This window comes from Trypanosoma cruzi, genomic scaffold (assembly GCF_000209065.1).
Source record: "Trypanosoma cruzi strain CL Brener 1047053516775 genomic scaffold, whole genome shotgun sequence".
In the NCBI taxonomy this organism is placed as follows: Eukaryota; Euglenozoa; class Kinetoplastea; order Trypanosomatida; family Trypanosomatidae; genus Trypanosoma; species Trypanosoma cruzi.
Genome location: NW_001849560.1, coordinates 224,689 through 240,291, shown reverse-complemented (window position 1 = coordinate 240,291; position 15,603 = coordinate 224,689). Strand labels below are relative to the sequence as shown.

Here is a 15,603-nt window from a genome sequence, read left to right as displayed (position 1 = left end):
AGCAAAACGAGATTTTTGCACAAGAGAGGGAGGAGAGGAGGAGGGGGAAGGGTGTGTAGTGCAAGATGTCGTTGCTTTGTTGTGATCCACCGGAGGGGCAATGGTTAGATGTATACGGCGACCCGGTACGGCCGCGACGTTCTGGTTTTGAGTGCCCGTTAGATTTATTGCAGATTGTGGCATGGTCCTTTATTATATTGCTGGCCATCCTGCACTACACCCTGCATGTGCCGTTTTTGGAGAATACGTTGATGATTGTTGTCTCAATAATCTCTGGGGTGCTTTTCACGGTCACAATCGCGTTGAAGGTCTCGCTATCCCTTAGCCACATTGAGGATCCTGTTATATTTCGCACGGATTTACCGCGGCTGGAGCAGACAGGACTAACGCAAGAGGCCGCGCCACCTGGCACGGAGCCGTGCGTCTTCTGCCGTCGTTTTGTGCAGGCCGGCAGCAAACACTGCGGGGTTTGTGACAAGTGTGTCCCCGGATTTGATCATCATTGCCGCTGGTTAAATTCATGTGTAGGTGCAGAAAACTACAAGGCCTTTTGTGCTTTCATGGGATCGGCGTGGTGTGGCATGGCCTTCATTTTGGCGATTGGGTTGTACATCATTGTGGATGCCATTTTGGCGAGGGAGAAGTACGAGGATCTCCTGGAGCACCGCTATAAAAGTAGCAACTACGCAGTCTTCTTGTTGTTTCTCTTTATTACCGTAGCGTTGTGCACAGTGGGAATGTGCGTTCTCGGACATCTCATAGTCTTTCACTTGTATCTCTGCTGCACTCACCGGACAACGTATCAGCACATGGTAGAAAAGCGTGAGAAAAAACGCGAAAGACGACGCTTAAGGGGCCTACAGGAGCAAATGCAGGAGGCGAATGGTGGCGAAGGCTACGGCCTCTGCGCGTGTCTCTCCATCCGTAAACGTCGAGATTTCCGCAAGTACAAGCGAAGACGAATGGAGAATAGCAACACTCCTCAAATCAACGACAACTGTAGTGCACCACCATTTCCCGCGGACCCCACGTGGCCATCCGCCCATGGCCCCCAGGAACCTTATCCAAGTGATGCACATGAAATGGCACCCATTTCACCCAAATATGACTGACTCGCTCTGGCTCTTTTATGAGGAGAGAGAAAGAGAGAGAGGGGGGCGGGGGAGCAGTCTGTGGATATGGATGTGTGATACGCGGGCGGGGTGGAGTCGGCTCCCGGATATGGGAACGCAACTTATTGCGTTTGTGAGCAGGCACCTGTTCGTCACATGCCGAAGAGAAGAAGAGATGACGTTTTTTCCGCAACATGACACCTGCTCCTTCCGTCGCTCACGAGAAGTGAAAGGAAGAGGGAGGTGGGTGGGAGTGGGGAATCATCTTTTTCTTGTGACTACTGCTGTTGTGCATGGCCGCATTTCTCTGCGTGCGTGCAGCGTGTATGCAAACGAACTGTTGAAATGAATAAAAAAAAAAAAGTGGAAGGACGAAAAAAAAACAAAACAAAAAACAACAAAACTAAAGTCGTACGGAAGGGAGACGTGCGCATCAGACACAATCACACAAACGCACGGATTATTCTCATTCTTTTTTTTTATTTCTTGCTCCTGCTGCGGACGGCGCTGGAATTGGTATTGCAATGCTGCTGTTGCTGCTCATAACTGGCGGAGGGCCGGGAGAAGGAGGAACACAGGCATTCAAAACGAAAAACACAGAAGAAAAGGAAAGAAGAACATTAATCAAACAAAAACAAACAAGCACTCAGTCAAGAAAAAGGGGAGAGGGAAAAAATAATTAAAATAAAGGAGGGGCGGGGCGTTTTGTATGCGTCTTCTCCCGCCGTTGGGGCGGCTTCTCTGCGGCTGCGGCGGTCTAACGCGCGGTGCGGCGTTGCCGCCCAGCTGCCGGCATGTCGCGACTGCCACCGGCAGCGTTAGTACAAAGATTGGCGGCGGTGGTGGTGGTGGCGATAACAATAGCAACGGCACCGATGGGGGTGATAGTGACGGGGGCGGACTTGTTCCCTCCTGCAATTCCCATGGCCATGAAGCACTGGTGGACACTGGCACTTCCTCTTCTGCAGCAGCAACAACAAATGATGCCACGGCTGCTTCACATCATGACGGCGTCGCCGCAGTTCATTACGCCTCCTTATCGACTGCCCAAGGAGGCATGCCGTCGATTGTGTCCTCCGGGAGCCACGTCATGTCTGAGTCCAGACTGGACGAACTTGCGACTCAGGAAGAAGAACGACGTGTGGCGCGGCACAAAAAACTCTTTGAGGACCTCATTGTCTTTGAGGGCGGGGCACTCGCCGACCACGACTCACTGGGCACCTCGCTCATCATGCGCGACTTTATTCACTTCGCTCTCTACCACAAGAAGTGGGGCTATTATCCGAAGTTGCATCGCAAGTACAGGCAACTCATGACAAGCGGTTACTTTGATCCCGTGCCGTTTGCCAGTCTTCGGAACCAGCATGACTATGAGCTTTATGTTGGCAAGATTCACGAATCAACTCCTGCCTGCATCACACCAACGCAACTGTTTCAGCCTCACTACGGTTGGGTGCTGGCGGAATACCTTGTGACAATGATGCGGGCGAAATTTGACCCCCGTGAGCCGCTTGTTGTGTACGACATTGGAGCAGGAACAGGGGCCCTGGCGGTGAGTGTGCTGGATTACCTCGCGGAGCACTTTTCAGCCGTATATGCGCAGTGTGAATACCACGTGGTGGAGCAGAACCCTCAGCTCGTGCAGGTGCTTCGTAACCGTCTCATCACACATTATCATCATGTCAAAATACATAACATTTCCATTCTTAATTGGCGTCAATTGGAACGGCGTCGCTGCGTTTTGTTGGGAGTTGAGCTTCTCTCTGGGATGCCACATGATTGCGTCCTGCTTAGCGGCGATGGTGTTTGTAACGAACACTGGTTTGGTTTTCAGCAACATGACAATCTTTCCACTGTACATGAACGCTACTACGCTTTGAAGGACCCTGTTATTCTTCGCTACCTGCGTTACCTGCGTTGGCTACAAGAGGAGTCATTTCATAGTCTCAAGGTGTTGTGTCTTACGGGCGGGCGTGAAAACATCGACCCGCCTCCTTTTACCAGCATTGAACCGAACATGAATGACCCTCTGCGTGTTATCATGACAAAGGTTATCTGGACTCACAGCCCATTTCGAACCCTCTGGCTTCCAACCGTCGCAATGCTTTTTCTGGAGACATGCGCCGCGTTCTTCCCTAGGCACCATCTTTTTCTTGTCGACTGGTCAGGCGTGCGGCAGGCCTTGCCAGGTGTTAACGGGCCAGTGTGTCAGTGCAAAGTACGTGTGGCGAAGGATATGTACCTTCGCCGCCCCGCCGACTCGCTGCATGGCAACGCCGGCATGGTTGACATTTGTTTCCCCACGGACTTTGAGCACCTGGCGGTGGTCTACCGTAACATCTGCGGGGCACATAAGGATATTTCAAGTCTCACCCACCCGCAGTTTTGGAAGACATTTGGCGGCGACAAGACGGCGCTCTTCACGACACGCAGCGGATTCAATCCGCTCCTTGAAGACTTTGAGCCTTTTCACGTCTTTGCCACCCACCACCCGCCAGAGATGTGAGGCCTATTTATTTATTTATTTTTGATTGCTGTAGATGTTGGCTATTGTGTCGGTTGTGTGCATACGTGGGATTCGCCGCAAGTAGGGTGGCAAGGCCAAATGCCATTGACCCTCGTGGGACCCCGCAATGGAGTAGAAAGAAAGGACGGGAGTGAGTTATTATTATTATTGTTATTTTGTTTGTTTGTTTGTTTTCTGGCTTTTGCTGTAATTGAGCGAGGGGCGTTGTTTGTGCCTGCCACACACATTCTCCTTCTACTTCTCTCTCTATCAGTGTGTGTGTGGTGCCGCCGCAGGTTTTCAGGGGGAGACGAAAGGAGCACATCGGGGGGCTTGAGGAGGCAGAAGCCTACCGGGGGAGTTTGAGGTGAAGGAAGAGGAGACCACCATTACCACCACCACGGCTAACATTTTCTACTGTGCATAAATGTGTGGCATTGTGGTGAGTTTTTTTCCCTCCCCATCCTTCTTTTCTTCTTGCTTCCCCTTTTTCTCATGAATTGCACACGACACACAGACACAGTGGGATATTAGTTGGGGTAAATCGTTAATCGGCCGCTGCCCCATTTATTTATTTTTGTGTCCCCTTATCCGTTGCTTCTGTTGTTGTTTTTCTCCTCCTTCTCCTGTTTTCATCCACGGGACGTGTCCCCTCCGTGCGTCTTCTGCCTGCCCAAAACTCACCCCATTTTTTTCGCTGTTGTGTCTCCTGTTGCCAACGTGTCCGTCCTTCTGTTTTTTTTTTTTTTTTTTGTTGTTGTTGGTGTGTGTGTGTGGGTTTCTTTGGCTTGAGGGAGAAGGGAAGGAAATAAGGGGTGCCCGACTCCTTGTTTGTGCGCATTGCTCCACGCGTTGCGGCAGAAGGGGGCAGCCGTGCACACATCTGCAGATTGTTTGCGTATAAATACACGTACGCCGCCACTGCTGTCGCCGAGGTTGCGCCACATTCCCTGACAGTCTGGAGGAGAGAAGAGCGAGAGGCGGAGGAAGTAAAGTAAAGTAAAGTAAAAAAAAAAAAAAAAACAGAGGGGAGAGGGAAAAAGCAAAACCATTTGGGGGGTTTTCCCGTTTTATATTTTGTGTGCTTATTAGGAGCGAGCAGGGTGGGGCGTGGTAGACACACACACACACACACACAAATTTATATACACACAAAAAGCAGGAAAAAAAAAAGGGAGCACAAAAGAAGAAACACACCGGAGAGGGACACGAGTGGGGTGGAAAGTAAAGAAAGGAATAGACTGGAGAAATTGATAGGCTTCATTATTATTATTATTATTATTTGTTTTAATTTCCTTTTTGTTTTGTGTATGCGTTTCTTTTTTTTTCTTTTTTTTTAGGTTCTTGTACGACCGTCTTTTTTTCCGGGCTTAGGGTACTACTACTACTACTGCCACAACTAAGTGCCGGTGCGAGAGAGCGAAGACAGCCGACTGAAAAAAGAAAAAAAAAGAAAAGAAAAAAAGGGGAGAAAAAGAGGGGACGGAGAGGGCAATTGAAGGGGCATTTCGCCGAGCATAAATCCAAAAAAATAGTAGAAACAACAACAACAACAACAAAAACAACAACCAACAACTTTTTGCCAAATTGCAGGCACAAAGGGACTACCTGCGATTGTGGTTGTGGTTGTTGGTGTTGTGAGAGCTTGACTTGTTGCGGCACCTTTATTTTGCTGTTTGCATGCGACCTGCGAAGATGCTTGCGCGGGGAACACCCGCGCCGGGTGAGACGACGTCAATATCCGCCGAGGAGATGCACCAGGGCATTGCGTCATTCCTGGGAGGAATTGACGAGCCCGTGCTTTGTGACAGCCTTGTCGCGTACGAGTTTCTCGACAACAACCTCGCCGCCCACTGGTCGCTTGCGAGGGTGCTAAGCCTCAGCGACCACCACGCCCTGCTCCAGCGGTGGCGGGCAGAAAATGGGAGCAACGCCGACATCCTTGAAACACTCAAGCAGGAGAAGGAGCTAAAAGAGGAGGAGGTGCGGAACTGCCGGCGCTCGTTGCTGCAGCAGCGCGAGGAGTTGGCAACCGTGCGACGCGACACAGAGGCGGAGGTGGCGCGGGCGAAGGATAAAATTGAAGACGCGCGTCGTCTTTTGGAGGAGGTGGAGGAGGTGCGGCTGCACGAGGCCTTCAGCAGCCGCCTCCCCTCAGCGGGACTTTGCCTGGCGCTTGAGGCAAGCATCGCCATTTTGAACCAAGAGAGCATGGAGGACGTCGTCATGGGGTGGGAGGACCTGCGCGCCGTCGTGCGTCACCCCGACTTCATCACGAGGCTGCTGGAGTACTACCCGACCGTCGAGAACAGCATGGACGAGCACCAGGACATCATCAACCGCTACCAGCCAAGGCTCCTCAAGCTGCAGGAACAGGTACGGCTCTCCCCACGGAGAATTGTTTCGGCCAATTCTGTTTCACTTGAGTCCGTGTTTTGCGACTGGGCACTCGCCCAACTGGGGTTCATTATTGTTTATCCCGAGATAAAAAAGTCTCAGGCGCGCGCAAAAGAAATCAGTGAGGCAATAAACAACAACATTCGCACAATGAAGTTGCTTGAAACACAAATCAGTCAAATCATTGAACAACAACATCTCTACAAGGAGGGTAACAATGTAGTTAATTGCAACAAAGCCGACAGCGATGCGTGCCTCAGCTTTGCGGAGGCAAGTGACATCGCACCAATCACCGTTCCCCGCTCATCCATAACAGCAGCAATTCCGGGCAAAGGCAGCGGAACTGTCATCGTCGGAAAGGAGGAGGCCAAACGTCTCACTTCCAGGACGGCCATGCACCGCCCGCTAATCTATGCAGCCTTAGGCAGCGCACTGGAGGAGCGAGCGAGGCTAGAAGCGAAAAATACCGACAAAACAAAGTTGATTCAGGAACTACAACAAGAAAAGGACAATGTATATAGTCAAAACAATGATCTAGCAAAACAATTCAAAAATCTGGAGGAAGAATTACACAAACTTCAGAAAGAGCTTGAACAACAAAAAACACTTGCAAAAAAACAGGAAGACTATCACAAGCAGCAAATCGAAAACAAAATTAAAAATCAGCAAGAAATGTCGCGTCAACTACAACAAAGCAAGGAACAGGTAAAACAACTCCAACAGCAAGACAAAAAGAGAGATAAGGAAAATCACGGGTATAAAACACAACTAGAAAAAATGGAGGAGCAGATGGAGGAAATAAACAACAAAAACAAAACACTTAAAAAATTAATAGAACAAAAAAAACAAGAGATCATTGAGGTATATGAGCACGCCAAGGACCTACAGCTCCAGCTTGAAGAAATGCACGCAGAGATCGAGCAGCTGCGTGCGGAGAACGAGGAGCTGCGCGGAGAGCATGAGGAGAAGACACGTGGGCTGCAGGAGGTGAGCGAGCAGGCGGAGGATCTGCAGCGGGAGCTGGAGGAGCTTCGTGCGGAGAACGAGGATAAGACACGTGGACTGCAGGAGGTGAGTGAGCAGGCGGAGGATCTGCAGCGGCAGCTGGAGGAGCTTCGTGCGGAGAACGAGGATAAGACACGTGGACTGCAGGAGGTGAGTGAGCAGGCGGAGGATCTGCAGCGGGAGCTGGAGGAGCTTCGTGCGGAGAACGAGGATAAGACACGTGGACTGCAGGAGGTGAGTGAGCAGGCGGAGGATCTGCAGCGGCAGCTGGAGGAGGTGAGTGAGCAGGCGGAGGATCTGCAGCGGGAGCTGGAGGAGCTTCGTGCGGAGAACGAGGATAAGACACGTGGACTGCAGGAGGTGAGTGAGCAGGCGGAGGATCTGCAGCGGCAGCTGGAGGAGCTTCGTGCGGAGAACGAGGAGCTGCGTGCCGAGAACGAGGAGCTGCGCGGTGAGCACGAACATAAGACGCGTGGGCTGCAGGAGGTGAGCGAGCAGGCGGAGGATCTGCAGCGGCAGCTGGAGGAGCTTCGTGCGGAGAACGAGGAGCTGCGTGCCGAGAACGAGGAGCTGCGCGGTGAGCACGAACATAAGACGCGTGGGCTGCAGGAGGTGAGCGAGCAGGCGGAGGATCTGCAGCGGCAGCTGGAGGAGCTGCGTGCGGAGAACGAGGAGCTGCGTGCCGAGAACGAGGAGCTGCGCGGTGAGCACGAACATAAGACGCGTGGGCTGCAGGAGGTGAGTGAGCAGGCGGAGGATCTGCAGCGGGAGCTGGAGGAGCTTCGTGCGGAGAACGAGGATAAGACACGTGGACTGCAGGAGGTGAGTGAGCAGGCGGAGGATCTGCAGCGGCAGCTGGAGGAGCTTCGTGCGGAGAACGAGCAGCTGCGTGCGGAGGACGAGGATAAGACACGTGGGCTGCAGGAGGTGAGCGAGCAGGCGGAGGATCTGCAGCGGCAGCTGGAGGAGCTTCGTGCGGAGAACGAGGAGCTGCGTGCGGAGGACGAGGGTAAGACGCGTGGGCTGCAGGAGGTGAGCGAGCAGGCGGAGGATCTGCAGCGGCAGCTGGAGGAGCTTCGTGCGGAGAACGAGGAGCTGCGTGCCGAGAACGAGGAGCTGCGCGGTGAGCACGAACATAAGACGCGTGGGCTGCAGGAGGTGAGCGAGCAGGCGGAGGATCTGCAGCGGCAGCTGGAGGAGCTTCGTGCGGAGAACGAGGATAAGACACGTGGACTGCAGGAGGTGAGTGAGCAGGCGGAGGATCTGCAGCGGCAGCTGGAGGAGCTTCGTGCGGAGAACGAGCAGCTGCGTGCGGAGGACGAGGATAAGACACGTGGGCTGCAGGAGGTGAGCGAGCAGGCGGAGGATCTGCAGCGGCAGCTGGAGGAGCTTCGTGCGGAGAACGAGGAGCTGCGTGCCGAGAACGAGGAGCTGCGCGGTGAGCACGAACATAAGACGCGTGGGCTGCAGGAGGTGAGCGAGCAGGCGGAGGATCTGCAGCGGCAGCTGGAGGAGCTGCGTGCGGAGAACGAGCAGCTGCGTGCGGAGGACGAGGATAAGACACGTGGGCTGCAGGAGGTGAGTGAGCAGGCGGAGGATCTGCAGCGGCAGCTGGAGGAGCTTCGTGCGGAGAACGAGCAGCTGCGTGCGGAGGACGAGGATAAGACACGTGGGCTGCAGGAGGTGAGCGAGCAGGCGGAGGATCTGCAGCGGCAGCTGGAGGAGCTTCGTGCGGAGAACGAGCAGCTGCGTGCGGAGCACGAACATAAGACGCGTGGGCTGCAGGAGGTGAGCGAGCAGGCGGAGGATCTGCAGCGGCAGCTGGAGGAGCTGCGTGCCGAGAACGAGGAGCTGCGTGCGGAGGACGAGGATAAGACACGTGGGCTGCAGGAGGTGAGTGAGCAGGCGGAGGATCTGCAGCGGCAGCTGGAGGAGCTTCGTGCGGAGAACGAGCAGCTGCGTGCGGAGGACGAGGATAAGACACGTGGGCTGCAGGAGGTGAGCGAGCAGGCGGAGGATCTGCAGCGGCAGCTGGAGGAGCTTCGTGCGGAGAACGAGGAGCTGCGTGCGGAGGACGAGGGTAAGACGCGTGGGCTGCAGGAGGTGAGCGAGCAGGCGGAGGATCTGCAGCGGCAGCTGGAGGAGCTGCGTGCCGAGAACGAGGAGCTGCGTGCGGAGGACGAGGAGCTGCGCGGTGAGCACGAACATAAGACGCGTGGGCTGCAGGAGGTGAGTGAGCAGGCGGAGGATCTGCAGCGGCAGCTGGAGGAGCTGCGTGCCGAGAACGAGGAGCTGCGCGGTGAGCACGAACATAAGACGCGTGGGCTGCAGGAGGTGAGTGAGCAGGCGGAGGATCTGCAGCGGCAGCTGGAGGAGCTGCGTGCGGAGAACGAGGATAAGACACGTGGAATGCAGGAGGTGAGTGAGCAGGCGGAGGATCTGCAGCGGCAGCTGGAGGAGCTGCGTGCCGAGAACGAGGAGCTGCGTGCGGAGGACGAGGATAAGACGCGTGGACTGCAGGAGGTGAGCGAGCAGGCGGAGGATCTGCAGCGGCAGCTGGAGGAGCTGCGTGCGGAGAACGAGGATAAGACACGTGGACTGCAGGAGGTGAGTGAGCAGGCGGAGGATCTGCAGCGGCAGCTGGAGGAGCTGCGTGCGGAGAACGAGGAGCTGCGTGCCGAGAACGAGGAGCTGCGCGGTGAGCACGATCATAAGACACGTGGACTGCAGGAGGTGAGCGAGCAGGCGGAGGATCTGCAGCGGCAGCTGGAGGAGCTGCGTGCGGAGAACGAGGATAAGACACGTGGACTGCAGGAGGTGAGTGAGCAGGCGGAGGATCTGCAGCGGCAGCTGGAGGAGCTGCGTGCGGAGAACGAGGAGCTGCGTGCGGAGGACGAGGATAAGACGCGTGGACTGCAGGAGGTGAGCGAGCAGGCGGAGGATCTGCAGCGGCAGCTGGAGGAGCTTCGTGCGGAGAACGAGCAGCTGCGTGCGGAGGACGAGGATAAGACACGTGGGCTGCAGGAGGTGAGCGAGCAGGCGGAGGATCTGCAGCGGCAGCTGGAGGAGCTTCGTGCGGAGAACGAGCAGCTGCGTGCGGAGGACGAGGATAAGACACGTGGGCTGCAGGAGGTGAGCGAGCAGGCGGAGGATCTGCAGCGGCAGCTGGAGGAGCTTCGTGCGGAGAACGAGCAGCTGCGTGCGGAGGACGAGGATAAGACGCGTGGACTGCAGGAGGTGAGCGAGCAGGCGGAGGATCTGCAGCGGCAGCTGGAGGAGCTTCGTGCGGAGAACGAGCAGCTGCGTGCGGAGGACGAGGATAAGACACGTGGACTGCAGGAGGTGAGCGAGCAGGCGGAGGATCTGCAGCGGCAGCTGGAGGAGCTGCGTGCGGAGAACGAGCAGCTGCGTGCGGAGGACGAGGATAAGACACGTGGACTGCAGGAGGTGAGCGAGCAGGCAGAGGATCTGCAGCGGCAGCTGGAGGAGCTTCGTGCGGAGAACGAGCAGCTGCGTGCGGAGGACGAGGATAAGACACGTGGGCTGCAGGAGGTGAGCGAGCAGGCAGAGGATCTGCAGCGGCAGCTGGAGGAGCTTCGTGCGGAGAACGAGCAGCTGCGTGCGGAGAACGAGGAGCTGCGCGGTGAGCACGAACATAAGACCCGTGGACTGCAGGAGGTGAGCGAGCAGGCGGAGGATCTGCAGCGGCAGCTGGAGGAGCTTCGTGCGGAGAACGAGGAGCTGCGCGGTGAGCATGAGGAGAAGACACGTGGGCTGCAGGAGGTGAGCGAGCAGGCGGAGGATCTGCAGCGGCAGCTGGAGGAGCTTCGTGCGGAGAACGAGCAGCTGCGTGCGGAGGACGAGCATAAGACGCGTGGGCTGCAGGAGGTGAGCGAGCAGGCAGAGGATCTGCAGCGGCAGCTGGAGGAGCTTCGTGCGGAGAACGAGGAGCTGCGCGCTGAGCACGAAGATAAGACCCGTGGGCTGCAGGAGGTGAGCGAGCAGGCGGAGGATCTGCAGCGGCAGCTGGAGGAGCTGCGTGCGGAGAACGAGGAGCTGCGCGGTGAGCACGAACATAAGACGCGTGGGCTGCAGGAGGTGAGTGAGCAGGCGGAGGATCTGCAGCGGCAGCTGGAGGAGCTGCGTGCCGAGAACGAGGAGCTGCGCGGTGAGCACGAACATAAGACGCGTGGGCTGCAGGAGGTGAGTGAGCAGGCGGAGGATCTGCAGCGGCAGCTGGAGGAGCTGCGTGCGGAGAACGAGGATAAGACACGTGGAATGCAGGAGGTGAGTGAGCAGGCGGAGGATCTGCAGCGGCAGCTGGAGGAGCTTCGTGCGGAGAACGAGCAGCTGCGTGCGGAGGACGAGCATAAGACGCGTGGGCTGCAGGAGGTGAGCGAGCAGGCAGAGGATCTGCAGCGGCAGCTGGAGGAGCTGCGTGCGGAGAACGAGGAGCTGCGCGGGGAGGACGAACATAAGACCCGTGGACTGCAGGAGGTGAGCGAGCAGGCAGAGGATCTGCAGCGGCAGCTGGAGGAGCTGCGTGCGGAGAACGAGGAGCTGCGCGGTGAGCAAGAGGATAAGACGCGTGGACTGCAGGAGGTGAGCGAGCAGGCGGAGGATCTGCAGCGGCAGCTGGAGGAGCTGCGTGCGGAGAACGAGCAGCTGCGTGCGGAGAACGAGGAGCTGCGCGGTGAGCACGAACATAAGACCCCGTGGACTGCAGGAGGTGAGCGAGCAGGCAGAGGATCTGCAGCGGCAGCTGGAGGAGCTTCGTGCGGAGAACGAGCAGCTGCGTGCGGAGGACGAGGATAAGACACGTGGAATGCAGGAGGTGAGCGAGCAGGCAGAGGATCTGCAGCGGCAGCTGGAGGAGCTGCGTGCGGAGAACGAGGAGCTGCGCGCCGAGAACGAGGAGCTGCGCGGTGAGCATGAGGAGAAGACACGTGGGCTGCAGGAGGTGAGCGAGCAGGCAGAGGATCTGCAGCGGCAGCTGGAGGAGCTGCGTGCGGAGAACGAGGAGCTGCGCGGTGAGCATGAGGAGAAGACACGTGGGCTGCAGGAGGTGAGCGAGCAGGCAGAGGATCTGCAGCGGCAGCTGGAGGAGCTTCGTGCGGAGAACGAGGATAAGACACGTGGACTGCAGGAGGTGAGTGAGCAGGCGGAGGATCTGCAGCGGCAGCTGGAGGAGCTTCGTGCGGAGAACGAGCAGCTGCGTGCGGAGGACGAGGATAAGACACGTGGGCTGCAGGAGGTGAGCGAGCAGGCGGAGGATCTGCAGCGGCAGCTGGAGGAGCTGCGTGCGGAGAACGAGGAGCTGCGTGCGGAGAACGAGGATAAGACCCGTGGGCTGCAGGAGGTGAGCGAGCAGGCGGAGGATCTGCAGCGGCAGCTGGAGGAGCTTCGTGCGGAGAACGAGCAGCTGCGTGCGGAGGACGAGGATAAGACACGTGGGCTGCAGGAGGTGAGCGAGCAGGCAGAGGATCTGCAGCGGCAGCTGGAGGAGCTGCGTGCGGAGAACGAGGAGCTGCGCGCCGAGAAAGAGGATAAGACCCGTGGACTGCAGGAGGTGAGCGAGCAGGCGGAGGATCTGCAGCGGCAGCTGGAGGAGCTGCGTGCGGAGAACGAGCAGCTGCGTGCGGAGAACGAGGAGCTGCGCGGTGAGCACGAACATAAGACCCGTGGACTGCAGGAGGTGAGTGAGCAGGCGGAGGATCTGCAGCGGCAGCTGGAGGAGCTTCGTGCGGAGAACGAGGAGCTGCGCGGTGAGCACGAGCATAAGACGCGTGGACTGCAGGAGGTGAGCGAGCAGGCGGAGGATCTGCAGCGGCAGCTGGAGGAGCTTCGTGCGGAGAACGAGCAGCTGCGTGCGGAGGACGAGGATAAGACGCGTGGACTGCAGGAGGTGAGCGAGCAGGCGGAGGATCTGCAGCGGCAGCTGGAGGATCTTCTTGTGGAGAACGAGGAGCTGCGTGCGGAGGACGTGGGGAAGGCACGTGGACTACACGAGCTGAGTGAGCAGGCGGAGGATCTGCAGCGGCAGCTGGAGGAGCTTCGTGCGGAGAACGAGCAGCTGCGTTCAGTTTGTTCTGTTGGTGATCGTGGACTTTCTTCTGTTGGGAAGGTGTTGTCTAGACATCGTTGTTTGTTGGGTGTTTTTGGGTTTGGTGAGGTTTTGCGCTCGAATGAGGAGGCGTTGTGTCGTGCTGTAAATATTGATGTGGCGAGTGCAGTTGGTTTGCCCGTTTCGGATATTCATGGTGTGGAGTTTGGTCCAGAGGCTAGTTATTGTGATGTGGATGTAGAACATGACCCTCTTTTGTCTGAGGACGAGATTGACCGCCGTCTGAGACGATGCCCGTTTCTTAAGGCCAAAAGTCTCCTTGGTCCAGCAGCGAATTGCGAGGATGGTGCGGATGCCAGGGCCGAGGTGTTGCGGCAGCTGGAGGACTCTGGTGCTGACCCGTTATTGAGCCTCATTGCGGAGGAGTTCATTTCTCGCTTGGTGTTTGAGCAGTCTGCGATCTCCTCGCTGCTGGAGGGTGCACTGGAGGGTTTTAGATGCTTGGATGCCCTCCATCAGCGGCGCGAGTCAGATTTACTGGATGAACTGGATGAGCGGGCGACGGAGTACACAGACATGCTGGAAAAGTCGGAGGAGATGGTGCAGCTGTTGGAGGAGGCACGACAAGCGGAATGCAGCGCTCGGAGTGAACTTTTTAATCGTGAAGAGGCGTTACTGGAGTTGCAGCGACGTCGAGATGATGACTTGCGTGAGCTGGAGGCTGTAACACACGCACACCGCAACTTGCTTCATGCGATCCGGCAGCCGCGGGAGGGGATGACGGACGACAACGCGGAGGAGTCGTTTAGCGAGGCGGAACGCGTGCAGGGCATTGAGCGGCACGCTGTGCAACTGGAGAGTGAGAACATTGCGCTGCGAGAGGAGATGGCGCAACGTGCGGTGGCGCACCGGGAGGCGATGGAGGGTCTGAACAACAAGATTTCTAAACTCATGGAGGAGCTCGAGGCGAAGGGAATGGAGTACACCGAAACGCTTGGGAAGTTGGAGGAGTTTGTCGGGCTGCTGGAGGCGGCACGTGCCGCCGAGAAGTCGGCGTTGATGGCATTAGAGAAGCGGGAGCAGGAGTTGTTTGAGCTGCAGGCCGCACATGACGAGGAGATGCGGGAGCTTGAGAGCGCCATGAAAGGGTTGGATGGGGGCGCCCTGCCGCCGCAGGGGGGCGCTGCGGATTTTCCCGCGGCGGAGATGCAAGCAAACACCGCCGTAGCAGACGTCGATAAAAATGCCGTTCGGACGATGCGGCAGCAGTTGGAGCGACTGAAGCGGGAGAAGGAGGCTCTTGTGATGGAGCTGGAAGTGAAGGGACGGCAGCATGAAGACGCGCTGAATGTGCTTAACCGAAACATTGGCGAACTCATGGGTGAACTTGACTCCCGCATACGTGGATGTCAGGTGTCGGCGACAAGCGCGAAGGAGTTACTACACGAGATTGCCCTGCTGCGCTCCGCCGAGGAGGAAAATGAGGAGGAGTACAACGAGGGCGATTAAGACGGTGCCGCAATGAGCTTCTTGCAGGTGCACCTTAGCACCGCTGCAATAGGAGTGGTGAAAAAAGAAGACAATATGTTTACATATATATATATATATATATATGTATATATATGTATATATATGCATGTAAAGGTAAAATTGCTTTTCCCCACCAATGAATATCATCATCCGTAAGAAACAACAAATATGAAAGAGATGTAAAGAAGCGGGGAAGAGAAACAAAGAAACAAAAACAACAATAAGGGAAGGGCACTCTTGAAGGAGTGCTGGAAGAAATTATCATCTGAGAGAAATGAGGGTTGAGAGTATGAGATAAAAAGGAAGAAGTGGAAGGAACAATTGAGGCAATTTGACTCGCTATGGATGTTATTTCTCTCTCTCTCTCTCTCTGTGTGTGTGTGTGTGTGTGTACGTGTCCATGGACGCTTGTTCAATGTATGCGTGTTGTCACGTAAATGCATGACTGGATATATGCTTTTCTTTGTATGCATCCATCGTCGCTTGTTATGCTCATACACATTTCTTTGCGGGACGTTACTCTTTCCTTTTCACCTTCTCTTGTCATACATATCTATATATATATATCTGCGGCGTTTTACTGTTTTTCTTTTCTACAATTTTACTTTTTTTTTCTTTTTGCGTGTGTTTTATTTATTTATTTATTATTTCCTTTTTTTTTCCTTTCTTTTTTTTTGTGGTTTGCCTTTGAGCCCTGCGATTATTGTCTTTGCGGCCGGTCGTCGCCTCAACGCAACTTTAACATCTTCCACTGGGATTCTGCCACCTTCCCTTCCCTTTTTTCTTTTTTTATGCCGATGCGCACATGTGTGTGTGTGTGTGTGTTTCTGCTCAAATTTCTTGTTTTGGATTGGCAGCCTTTTTTTTTTTGTGTTCTGCCTTTATTTATTTTCTTCTGCCACGTCGTATCGTTGCGTGTGATCGTCCGGTGGCACTTTTTTTTTTGTTGCTGGGGAGTAGTAGCCTCAGTGTTTCTTTTTTTTTTTTTT

General features: G+C 55.9%; 2 protein-coding genes and 1 pseudogene across 2 annotated transcripts, besides 15 other annotated features; all 3 read left to right on the top strand.

Moving 5' to 3' along the window:
- Positions 1–6,757: a sequence feature (heterozygous, Esmeraldo-like haplotype).
- Positions 66–1,112, top strand: Tc00.1047053510533.230 (hypothetical protein, conserved; the record flags this gene model as incomplete). Its single annotated transcript, XM_813822.1, has 1 exon — positions 66–1,112. The coding sequence occupies one exon, from the start codon at positions 66–68 to the stop codon at positions 1,110–1,112; it is 1,047 nt and encodes a 348-aa protein (XP_818915.1).
- Positions 1,456–1,515: a sequence feature (T-rich).
- Positions 1,822–3,618, top strand: Tc00.1047053510533.220 (hypothetical protein, conserved; the record flags this gene model as incomplete). Its single annotated transcript, XM_813821.1, has 1 exon — positions 1,822–3,618. The coding sequence occupies one exon, from the start codon at positions 1,822–1,824 to the stop codon at positions 3,616–3,618; it is 1,797 nt and encodes a 598-aa protein (XP_818914.1).
- Positions 1,945–2,012: a microsatellite.
- Positions 4,606–4,627: a microsatellite.
- Positions 4,736–4,756: a microsatellite.
- Positions 4,881–4,901: a microsatellite.
- Positions 5,057–5,083: a microsatellite.
- Positions 5,158–5,194: a microsatellite.
- Positions 5,299–14,595, top strand: Tc00.1047053510533.210 (annotated as a pseudogene).
- Positions 6,758–6,933: a sequence feature (areas merged during assembly that could not be assigned to a particular haplotype. This can correspond to areas where the two haplotypes were merged or to regions with more than two copies in the genome that were merged during assembly.).
- Positions 6,934–12,805: a sequence feature (areas not merged during assembly with more than two copies in the genome that could not be assigned to a particular haplotype).
- Positions 12,806–15,603: part of a sequence feature (heterozygous, Esmeraldo-like haplotype) that runs on past the window's edge.
- Positions 14,667–14,718: a microsatellite.
- Positions 14,986–15,012: a microsatellite.
- Positions 15,220–15,290: a sequence feature (A-rich).
- Positions 15,586–15,603: part of a microsatellite that runs on past the window's edge.